This window comes from Pollachius pollachius (assembly GCF_949987615.1).
Source record: "Pollachius pollachius genome assembly, chromosome: 16".
NCBI classification, from domain to species: Eukaryota; Metazoa; Chordata; class Actinopteri; order Gadiformes; family Gadidae; genus Pollachius; species Pollachius pollachius.
In genome coordinates this window covers 288,734-301,224 of record NC_136949.1, presented here as the reverse complement: position 1 = coordinate 301,224, position 12,491 = coordinate 288,734, and the positions used below count along the sequence as shown (strand labels likewise).

Below are 12,491 nucleotides of genomic sequence, written 5' to 3'. Positions count from 1 at the left end.
TCCCGGCCAGTGTCACATGGGTCCTTAGGCCCCGCCCCCTCTTGGTCACTCCTCGTTGGCGAGGTTGTCCGAGCTGTCGTGGATCACCAGCGACAGGTGGGTCACCGAGGACAACTGGGCTTCTGGAACACAGACAGAAACAGAGAAGGTTCACGTCACATGGAGGATGAGATGGGTGGTGTACTTAGCTATGTTTGGGTGGTGTACCTAACTATGTTTGGGTGGGGTCATTTAATGTATTAATATCCAGCCAGCTGTGTTGATAGCGTGATATTCTTTGGTATGTCGTTGCAGTTCACCCACCCAGACTCTGTCCTGCTGCGCCCTGCGGCCCACTCTCCTTCAGGTCCTCCTGCAGAGAGGAGCACAGCAACAGGGTCTAGAGGAGGAGCACCAGGGTCTAGAGGAGGAGCACCAGGATCTAGAGGAGGTCTAGAGGAGGAGCACCAGGGTCTAGAGGAGGTCTAGAAGAGGAGCACCAGGGTCTAGAGGAGGTCTAGAGGAGGAGCACCAGGGTCTAGAGGAGGTCTAGAGGAGGAGCAGGGTCTAGAGGAGGTCTAGAGGAGGAGCACCAGGGTCTAGAGGAGGTCTAGAGGAGGAGCACCAGGGTCTAGAGGAGGTCTAGAGGAGGAGCACTAGGGGCGGGGGGAGGGAGTCCTGTTGGGAGTGAACCCCAGGTGACCGTGGTGACTCACCGCGTCCCGCCGTGGGGCTGTGATTGGCTGAATCTCGGTGGTCCCCTGCTCTTCGTCCTCAGGTCCCGGTCCAGAGGAGAGTCCTGTCCACCAGAAGAAGTTCAGTATAGCACGGTGGAGCATGGTCGGACCTTCTCGGAGAAACAGTTTCAGCGTCAAACAAACCGGGGACGGAAACCTCATCTGCCCTTCCTAGTACACCAGAGTCCATCTTTCCATATCCAATAAAGACTTTCCCCAGAGGAGACATCGCAACAAGAGGTCGCTCGTGAGACTATTACAGGTCTTCTCCTTCGATTGGAGCAGGGCACGGGAGCAGACCAGAGGAGAAGCACCCTCTGAAGAGGGTCTAGAATGGGCACTTCTATCCTCCTATACTACAACAGCACTATTAGCCTCAATAGTCTGATTGGCAGGCCCTCCCCGTCGGGCCCTAACTGACCTCTAGCTCCCGCCCCCTGGAGAGGACGTCCTTCTGTTGGAGGTTCATCTCCTGCCAGCTCACTGCCGGCTGCCACCGCTGTCGCCATGGAGACAAATGCAAAACAAATGAGAAAAACAGTACAACACACAATGGCGATCTAGCGTTGAACTACTCTGTGGTCGCCTACTAGTGGTTGGGTTGGCCTAAACCCAAGAAGCGTTAACGCTGATAACGTTTTGGATTATATTTATTCATTCCTCTGTGCTTAATCTGTTTTCTGAGACTCATTTTACTGCGCTGTGAGAAGTCCTTGAGTTTCAAAACTACGTACGCCAAACAATGTATTATTATGATAAACTAGGAGTAGCGTGAGGAAAAACGCCCAACAGAAGGAGCAGAATAACCACGTCAGCTATGGATTCGGTGTGGGGTGTGCGCTGGTCGAGATGAACAAACCAGGAGGTTCTTCCACACATGGCTCCTCTTCCATCACCATCTGCCGAAGGAGACGCATCATCAGGAGTATTCACAGGCTAAAGGCCCTCATAAACAGGCCCGGCCTGAGGGTTATACCAATGAAACCTCACCTCTTCAGGAGGAGGAGACACCACCACCTCCTCCGCTAAGGGAGGGATCGGCCCCTCCCGTCTGGAGGGAATGAGCACCTCCTCATCTGAAGAAGGCAAACCAAGACACACATGGTTAGCATTCACAATGCTTATGGTCATTCTGGCTCAAGCCGATCCGTTGTCCATTATTTATAATTATATACACTGCAGTTTATAAAGACATCTGTCATTTACATTACACCACAAACACAGGCCCGATGAGTTAACGGATGATCATATTTCTAGAGTCAGGCCTTTGCCGCCACCTAGGGGACTGTGAGTGAACAGCCCCTGCATCGTTCCTTGCAGGACAGTGAATCCCTGAAACCAGCATTTGTTTGCTTCCTGACCATAATGGTAAATATGTACTTGACATCACAGGAATGATGTTTTCCTGCTAGGAATAGTTTTATCGTTCTATGTTCAGACTGGGGGAGCGATCACTCACCAGTGACGGGCTGCGAAGACCCACAGGGGACTGAAGGCCCACAGGGGGCTGAAGGCCCACAGGGGGCTGAAGGCCCACAGGGAGCTGAAGGCCCACAGGGAGCTGAAGGCCCACAGGGGGCTGAAGGCCCACAGGGAGCTGAAGGCCCACAGGGGGCTGAAGGCCCACAGGGGGCTGAAGGCCCACAGGGGGCTGAAGGCGCCACGTTGTCCTGCACCTACAGGACAAGCAGAACCCGAGGTCAGGCTGAGCTGAATCCCCCTGCAGCACCAAGGTGGGCTGAACGATTATCCAATTCTAACCGGCACCGCAGTGTAATAGAACGCCACACGCAAATCGCAAAAGCTGCGCTAAAAATAGAGTGTATTTTTTTAAATCTTTTTTTTTTACCGTTAAAAGTTACTGACTGGAGATCATTAAGATTCATATTTATCTTTCTTTTACACTTCAATAGTTAAATAAAGATGTAATAATATAAATTATTCTACTTTGTATGAATGTATTGAATGCTTGATTCTGATGGCTGGGAGGAGGGCATTAACCCGGCAGGTTGCCCGCTGACTTGTCGGTTCTACTTGCTGCTGATTGAGCACAGCGTCATCAAATAGTAGATCAATACGCCGCTTGTATTTTTCCAATCCCTTATATATGGACACCTGCTAAGTAGTTCCAGTCAAATTGTCTGTTCAGCTTTCAAAATGAGAGCTGGTAAATTGTTGTAAATGCATTAAACTGTAATCAGAAAACGCGGTTATATGCTATAGACCCTATAGTATATGTGGTATAAAGGCTGGGATGAATTTCAAATTATAAATATGTACCCTTTATGTTGAAAGTATAGAACGTCGCGATTCCTATTGAAACGAATGGCGCGGTGATTAGTCTTCAAAACGAGAGCTGGTAAATTGTGAAAAATTAATTAAGCTGTAATCAGACAACGCGGTTATATGCTATAGACCCTAGAGTATCTGTGGTATAAAGGCCCTTTCACAAAATGGAATACAAACCAACAGTGAGACGATGCATATGGTGAATGGAATATATTCATACAGCGCTTTTCTAACCAGTTGCCACTCAAAGCGCTTTATAGTATGGCCTAACATTCACCCATTCACACACCGACGGCAGAGTCAACCATGTACGGCGACAGTCAGCTCGTCGGGAGCAGTTAGGGTGAGGCGTCTTGCTCAGGGACACCTCAGCACTCTGCTAGGGGATCGAACTAGCAACCCACTCTACCTCCTGAGCCCCATGCTGCCTCATATAGGATGATACAACTCGTATAGCATGGGATGGGAGCACATGGAAGTAGACATTTAATAATAATAAAAGTTGTATTAAAGTTGAGCCTTACTAAAAGGTATTTAATGAAGGTTCTGTATGGGCAGTGATATACATGTTGTATGCTGCAGGACGGTTCAGGACTCACAGGTAGTGGCCCATCCATGCTGGGTGGGCTGCCTTCACTGAGGGACGTCTCCAAGTCCTCGTCCTCCAGCCAAGTCTTATGAACAAAGGACATGGAAGAGGAGCCTCAAAATATGACTGAAGAGTCTTTAGCTATGTGGAGCCCAACATCACCAGCCCCATCACTATACATCGTCTTAAATATGAAACCTGTATGATTTACACATTTCAGATTTGTTGTTTACTTTATTTACATGTAAAACATTACCATTTCTTCCACTCCCATCAGTGTTCCCTCGCTGTCGTCACTCAGTTCACCTAGAAAAGGTAGAGAACCCACCCAGGTAGAGAACCCACCCAGGTAGAGAAAACACACACCATTAGGTCTAGGCTTGCGTAGATGCAACACACTTAAGAGTCCAACCAATGGCAAAAATTGGCTGGACAGTCCTTTTACCTTGGCCTGCACCTTAACAGTGTGTCTGAATGCACTACAAGAAACACTGGATTAAACGCATCTGCCACTAAACTAGACCTAAATAAACAGATCTGCTGCACTGTGCGGTCAGGGAGCGTCATGCTGTCCTCACCAGCCAGGGTCTGGGCTGGGGATGGGACACTGTGGGGGTCACTGCACTGGTTGTTGTCATCCAGCTGAGGAGACAAGAATATAGCCCAGAGTGTGAGGGTCTGGACCGGCCATCCTGGTTGGCACAAGCCATACCTGTGGAAAGGCGGATGTGATCTGTGCGTGGCGCTTGGTGTCTCTAACCTGATCCGCTGACTCAAAGACAGCGTCTGGACGGACGAGCACCTCTGTCTCCTCATCGGTCAACACAACCTGACGTTCAGGGGACAGGTTTACATATACATTGCAAAGAAACAGGTCGTTTTTATTGTAGTTGAAGTAGACTTGTTTTTCCCAATCAATGCCCTCATGTTAATCAGCACTACAAAAACATTCAGTTACATCTGGCTGTTCAATTAAAATGAATGATTGACTGAATCATGTAGAATAACCATCCAGCCGTGGTTAAATTCCATGTGAATTGTTTCAATGCATTCCCTTACCACCGTGTGGTCCGGTAGGTTTTTTAGGATTGTTGCTCGACACCATCGCTGGCTCGTCTGTGACCGGATGATACACATGGCCCCCACTGGCAGAGCTTCTGCCACTCTCAGTCCACCAAACTCTGCAGACACACCGAAGATGAGAAAACCTTTATGATCCAGAGAACAGAATGCATGAAGAAGCTTTTAGAATGGAGAATCTTTATAGAAGTGAACGGTGTGACTCACCAGAATCCAAATCCAGTTCCAGAGTTGCAGGAGAATCTTCTAGGCTGTCTTGACCTGGACCTGAATCCTTGTCATCAACTTGAGGGACATCATGTGGGCAGTCCTGGTCCGGTTTGATCACGCTGTCGTCTGTGCTCAACGACTCCGGTTGACATGCTTCATCCTTATCCGATAGTGGGGCGGCTCCATCTCCAGGTTGAGCTTCACATAAAACGGGGACCTCTTTATCACCGACAGAGTCAGATTGCGGTGAACGCGTGGTTTGATCCAGGCTTTCCGAAGTCAGTTCTGACGCCATAGCCACCTCAGAAAGTATGCTAGGCTCCTCAGACTTCTCAGACCCAACGGTGTGCTGTTCATCTGGAGGGTCTCTTGGAGATTCCTTCTCTTCCATGGCGTGATGCTCAGGTTCTTCTGCTTCACTCTTGGACTCTGGCATCGTCGTGTCTTTGACAGCAGAATCGCAGGGCAGTGATGTTGGGTGCACAGCCGATAGTTCCGTGGAATCAATGTTATTTTCAGTTCGGGAGCTTCTCCAGTATGCTCTTGCCATGGCATTAATCTTGTTGCCTTCACACAACACCTGAACAATGCACTTGAATTTGCCCTTGTCTTCCCCCAGTACATTCACAATGGTCAACTCCAACAACTTGTCCGTCATGAGCTCGGCTATGTGTTCAACTGCCCCCTCTGTCCAGGAGCCATTTGCATCTTCAAACCCGTCAAGCTCGCAGAGAAACGCCTGCGCTTTAATCTTGACGAGCTCAGGGGTCATTTCTCTCACATCTTTGACGCTGACTTGCGAGTCATTTCCGTAGTCCACGAAGTGAGCAGAGAGCTTGCTGCCGTCCAGGCTGCGGACCTCTGCTCGATACCACTGCTCGTCTGTGAAAAGGGCGACACACGCGCTGCCGTGTGAGAGCAGCTTCGGATCAAGAGGCTTGTGTGCAGCGTTTCCCAGCTCTGAAACGGCAAGCGTGATTCTATCGAGCTCTTCACCGTCTGCAGGCTGACACCAGAAGGTATGAGGCCCTTCAATGGTGGCGACATAGGCCTCCAATTTTTGCCCCTCTGAGAAATGAGGTAGGAGATACCGAAGAGGTTCGACTTTCACATCCAAAGTCCTTGGTTTCTCTGACTGCTCGGTGTGATGTGGGATTGGGGCTGGCTTTTTAGGCTCCAAGACCACATTACTTTGCTGGGATTCTGTGCAATGTAGATGAGATACAGAACGCTGTTGCTGTTGTTCAGGGACATATCGTTTTATTGGTAGGTTGTCCACTGGGTCGGTCCACTGTTGAGCCGCCTTTAACCGGCTGGCTATGTTCCTTTGGTGTGGCGTTTTGTAGCGATCCAGTGTCAGGGGTTTGGACTTCTCATTGAGTCGCTGCGAGTGCCTGTTTTCAGACCAAGAGGTACTTGGAACTTTAACATCATCCTCAAGGTGAGGCACTGGTTTTGGGTCTGACCACGGTTTTCTCTTTGGAGCCTGAGTGTTATCCTTCAACTGTGGGACACCTTTAGGGAGGGCAGTCAGGAAGGTTTTTCTGATCTCAGAGTTGACTTGGCTTGTTTTGTCATACAGTTCAACAAGGAGTTTGCCGCATGGTTCTTTGGCTACAACCAATCCTCTGAATGAACCATCTGTGGCTTTCGTCTTAAACCAGCTGTTAACCTCGCTTTGAACATTGGCAGGGATGTCGGCGAGACCACACTTCATCGCTTGCACTGGCACAAACATGATCTCGGTAGCCTCCATAGGAACAGGGAGTATGCCCGCTTTGTCCACCTCTAGAGTGTCACCATAATCTACAAAGAAAACACGAATGGATGGCTTTGTGGTCTTGATAAGTCCTCTATACCAGTGTCCATCGGGATACTTTGCAAAGCACACCGTTCCTAACAATGTGGGGAGTTTAGCGTTTTTTAGTCGTTCACACAAGCTCTGCAGCTTCACTGTAAGGTCCTCCACCACATCAAAGTTCCGGTCCAGCTGGCAGTAGAACTGATTTGTGCTATCCACAGATGTTACCGTCATCATCTCCTCCGTCCCCATTTTGATGTTGTGCGCAGAGTAACAGTATGTGTCCAGTCGAAACGAAGGCGCAGGAATCTTCTTTGGAGGCTTGCTTTTTGACAGCTGGCGCATACGAATGCAAACACTTTCAAAAGGCGTTTCCAGATCCACAATGTTATGCAGAACCTTCTGTTCACTGTACATGGCTGCGTACACAGTGCACTTTAAATCCACATGCTTGGACACAGCAGTCTCCACAAATTCCTTGAACTGTGCCCTTGCCTCCTGGTTCCAATCTTTAATAGGCGACAATCGATCCTCAGGATTGTAAAGACAACAGCGGAAAGCTTGGCCTTCGAGTTTCAGAAATGCTGGGCATATCTTCCTCAGGTTGCACAGGGGGACAGCTGCCTTCGTCTTTCCAAAGTCCACAAACAGCACATCGACATGGGGTGTCACATGCCTGTGGATTACAATGGCCCGGTACCACATTCCATTGTCAGGATGGCGAGCGACACATGACTTTTCCGCAAAGGGAGAGAACTGACTCTCAGCGTAGTAGGTCTGCATGTCCTGCATGAGCAGTGTGAGATTAGTCATGTTCTTAATCAACTGGCACCAGAAATCATTTGGGCTTTCAATGCAAGACACGTGGACCTCAAGGGTGCTTCCTATTGTAAACATTTGCTCAATGAATGTAGCAGGTCGGCCCTCATTGTTGTTGAGATCAACAGGGTTTTGAGTTTGAAAATCTGAGATAGAGTCCTTCTTAACAACCAATGGCGCAGTACCACGGTTCGGTGCCAGGGCAGTCTTGGCATGTGGAGAGGCGACTTTGTACCTAGCCTCACTCTGTGCATCATCCTGCACTGCAATGTCATAACTGCACATTAGCTTGCCCACGTCTTTTTCTCCATGTGCTACAGAGTCCGTCAGTCGGACACCATAGCCACCATCACACTTGGTGTCCACCCGGCAGTGCAGGAGTTTATCTGTAACCGATCTTGTGAAAAAGTCAACCTCTGTGCGGAACCATCTCTCGTTTCTTGGCTTGACACCTGCAAGCTTACATTGTAATGCAAGTTGAGGGAGCTCTCTGAACTTGTCTGGAAGAAAGCAGATGCTGTCCCGGTCAACCACTTCTGTTTTTCCATAATCAACCAAGAAAACTTTGATTTTGGTTTCCCTCACTTCAACCACCCTTGATCTGTACATAATGCCATCTTGTAGCCTAGCTGCACAGTAGAAGCCAACAGTTTCGTTGTTCACCTTGTTTCGATTGACCGGGTCCCTGTCCAGGTCAGAAATGCCATCCATCAGATGATCAAATTCGATGGCATATTTCTGTGTCTGAATCCAAAACTCGGACGGCGAAGAGACACGGAGGACCACCGCAACAAGGGAAGAACCGAGAGGAAGATCTTCCACCGGTATTTGTTTTCTGGGTGTCTTTCTCTCGACGAGCTTCACAGCCTTGGCAGAGCTCTGGGCATCTCCTTGACCTTCATGTGGAGCTTGATCACCAGTCTTACACAAAGGGCCGTCCACAGCATAATGCACAAGCAGCTTCTCGCTTTCCAGCAGGCAACGCTCAGTGGAGCCAAACAAGGTGTTCATGTTTTTATTGTCATCACCGTACAGCGTGACATAATGAACACCTTCCGAGAGGCTTTGGTACTCGAATTTGGCGTTGACGGTTTTGCACAGCAGAAGGGACCGGAGGTGGTCGATTTGGCCGGCCGTCCAGCCCACCCCTTTGTCGATGATGCCGTGGAGGGAGGTGATGTAGGTCACGACCGGCATTCGGAAAAACTCGGCAGCCAGCGGTTTTACATTGTCCACGAGAACAAACTGTTTCTTTCCAGAGTCGACATTGAACACTTCCACGGCGTTGTTGGCCGGAAGGATCTGCCGTAGGACCGACCGGTACCACCTCCCGTCATTTCCTCTCGCTGCACACGGAGATCCAAGCGTATGAGGGCCATTGGAGCTGGAAGTCTGGCCTTCGTAATGCTTTGTTATTTTCTCCGAGAGTTTCTTTAGTTCTTGCGAGCAAACTTTGAGCTGGCAGAACACCCGCAGTGGGCTGGTCACCTCGGTGATGATGACCGTCTCCACAATCCCTATGGGCAGCTCGACATACATGAAGGACTGCTGTTGGTCAACAGGCTCAACCCTGGCCGCTGTGTACTGCTGAGGGGGCCCTGGGGAAAGTGCTGTTCGGTTGTCAGAATGCACCGACTTGAGCACATAGTCCTTGAACTTAGAAGGAGACAAACATTTGGCAAACCCCATCTCGTGCATTTGCTTCGATATGCATGCAATGTGCAAGAGAAAGGTTCTCTGTGGAACAAGCACATCTTGAACCAATGCCCTCACTGTCATCCCAGAGAGTGACTTAAGAAACTCCAGAGCCATTGGAGACCACCTGTTGTCAGGCGAGAGCGGCAAAGTATTGGACAGCACACAGAATTCAACCTCGGGTGGCAAGAGAAAGTAGTCTTTCTCGCCCCATGCCAACAAGTTTGTGTCGGCCCCAAGCATCCAACCCTTGTCAATGAGGAACACTCTGTAGTTATCGCCATTTCTCGATACTATGCGCGTTCGGAACCAGGTATCATCGACACAGGCTAAGCAATGGTCTCCAAGATTTCCCTCCCCCTCTCGAAAAGGTTTACCGGGATACTGAATGGAGCTTTCCATGCACTTATATTCTGCTTCTCTTTCCTTTTGGAAGTTGGCCCATAACTCTACAAGCACACAGCTGGAGTTCAAATTAACACGAGTTACCAGAACAGTAACGTCTGATCCCGTCGGCGGAAGTCCAGGTATTGAAGACATTTTGGATCTTTTTCCAGAATTTGTTTTTGATCCCTTTTAAGCTCTTCAGATATACAGCTCACATGTTCAGAGGATATGTCTGAAATTTGACAGTCACATGACAGTGCAGAATTAGTCCACATCGAGTATTAAAATAAAATAGCCAGAATGTAGTAATATTATTATGATCTGAAATTAGCTTTTTAAGTGGGATGGTGGGGTTGGGTTTTCCACAAAAAGAGTACAGTAATATTAATAGTGCACTGCAGTAACTGGGTAACAGAAGCATGTTGATGAGCCATCATAGCATACATCAATAGCCAAAGGCTTAATCCAACCATAACAGACGAAAACCGAGGGGGATTTCAAAGGTATTGGATGGTTAGACAATTATGACAAAATCGCTAGATTAACAGCGCTTAATTTATTCCTGCGGTGTTCATTTGCATCTTTGTGTTGAATACAATTACACCATTCAATTACATCAATCAAGAATTGTTTGAAGCCGGAATTCCCTGATGACTAGTCATTCTCTCTTCCCATGATTGATATGCAAGAAAACTCCTGCATGTTAAACTTATATTTCCTGTTAATTCGATTGTTATAATAAACATAATACCCATCTGTAAGAAGGGCGGCTTGATTATAGGAAAAATCCTAATCACGATTATTTTGGTCAATATTGAAATCACGATTATTCAAACGATTATTTTTGAGTTTGAATACATGTATTTATTCAGCATGTTTCTCCCGAAAAATAACTTTGTAAGTGAGAACTTTGAAATTCCGCCTTAAAAAATACACAAAATGGTCAAAAAGAAAATGTTCCAATCTAAAATAATATACAGATATGTATCCAGCTGTTCTGCCCTTTCTATAAAACAAAAAAAATGAAAACTCGATGTTAATTTTGTGACCGTTTGACGCTATAATCGAAAATCGCGATCAAAATTAGATTAATCGCCCAGCCCTATCTGTAAGTATCCCCATATTGTGGCTTTGCCTATAAACACTTTATAATAAAACTGGCATTGTTGTTTGCACCTCAACACTAAAAGAGTGGCTTAAAAACACAAGGTTGCATGTTAAAGGAGAAATACGGTGTAAAATGGATCTGGGATATGTTTAGTATGATAACGAGTTGGAATGTTCGTTTGGGAGCAAAGAAGCGTGTATAGACGCATTGGCTGCTTTTAGCCGATTCTACCATAACGCTATGAACTTGGAACGATGGGGGCATGTGTTACGGTAAAAACGAAATCGCTATTTTAAACCACTTAAAAGGCTAGAAGTAGAAGGGTCTCAACATATAAAACGAGGCATTGATAACTTTGTAATTGTACAGATTGTTTATTAAAAAGGACATTTTATACACACAATACCATCAGTAGTTCACCCGTCGACGCCATCTTGTTTTTAAGACTCGTCAAGTAGATTGGCGAACACAGAGCTTGCGTGTTGCTGACAGATGTCACAATCTCTGTGTTCTTCAATCTACTTATCGAGTCTTATAAACAAGATGGCGTCGACGGGTGAACTACTGATGTTATTGTGTGTATAAAATGTCCTTTTCGAAGGCCTACGTGCAGGTTAACCGGAAGTTTCGATTAATGGGTACATAAAGCACTCAAAATATGTGTATCATTTATAAAATGTCTCCAAAATAGTGTTAAAGTCCAGTTTGTCGTTTTTGGCAGTAACGGGTGTTTTCTTAGCCATTCGGCGATGACGTCACGTTGAGGAGACGTGGTGGAAGGTAGCCTCAGCCTAGTACGAGAACTATGGCATCTAAGAGGTGGCAATAACCACAAATAACATGTATGATGGCCCACAGCTGTATAATTTCGAACATGTCAGACGTGAGAGGGTGAATGAGGAACTGCCGAGAACTGATGGCGGTCAAAGCCAATCAAATGCATGGTCAGAGGAGAATGAGTGGAGAGTTGCTATCATTTAGCAACGAGCGCTGGAGCTAGTCAATGAACAGCAGTGCATACAATAACGACACTTATTTATTTTCACTGTCACTGATTGCGCAATACCGATATACATTTTGCAGTAGGCCTATAACATTACAATATTTCTTGGATGCAAGACAATCAGTATTTAGGCTACATGACAACACACACTTAACATTTTTTGATAATCCGATATGCTATACATTTTAAAGCAACACTGACATAGGAGGCTACATTGGCTAAAGTTGTTTGGATGCACGTTGATTTATAAAAAGGAAAGGCAAAGTTGTGCATTACAATGCAAACACGACAATAATTGACACCAATCTGGCGCACATAGAAGAGCAATCAACTGAATAAATGGTAGGTATAGCCTAGCGGACACGCAATAAGTGCACTTGCAAATGAGTGTGACATTATATAACCATCAATCTATCGCAAATACGACCAGACAGATGTACATTGAACACATACATAAAGCACATCGTCCAACCCGGCGGATGCTGATAAGACAGCCCACAACAAGCTCTCTCTCACTCTCGCACGCCCGTACACAATCACTCCAACTTATCCAACTCCAAGGCTAGGCTGCTTCACTAAGACCACAACTAACCACAAGGCCTTCATAACCATGCAGTATGCCGAGGCCGGAAAGGACACATGCACAGTCGCACACACTCATCTTATAAAAAACAACCCGTTTTATCATCAACATTCAGTCACTGCAAAGATTTAAAGACTAGCCTCTTACTATAAGTTAGAATGGACCCAAAGTATGTGATTGATACAGTATGGTTTAGCTTTCGCTTGCTATC

General features: G+C 46.9%; 1 protein-coding gene across 1 annotated transcript; it reads right to left on the bottom strand.

Moving 5' to 3' along the window:
- Positions 1-45: 45 nt before the first annotated feature.
- Positions 46-9,739, bottom strand: tdrd6a (tudor domain containing 6a; the record flags this gene model as incomplete). The annotated part of the gene is made up of 11 exons (XM_079754138.1): positions 46-122; positions 304-352; positions 696-826; positions 1,138-1,215; positions 2,326-2,392; positions 3,605-3,679; positions 3,851-3,900; positions 4,173-4,236; positions 4,355-4,423; positions 4,654-4,775; positions 4,882-9,739. The coding sequence occupies 11 exons, from the start codon at positions 9,737-9,739 to the stop codon at positions 46-48; spliced, it is 5,640 nt and encodes a 1,879-aa protein (XP_079610264.1).
- Between the last annotated feature and the right edge of the window lie 2,752 nt (positions 9,740-12,491).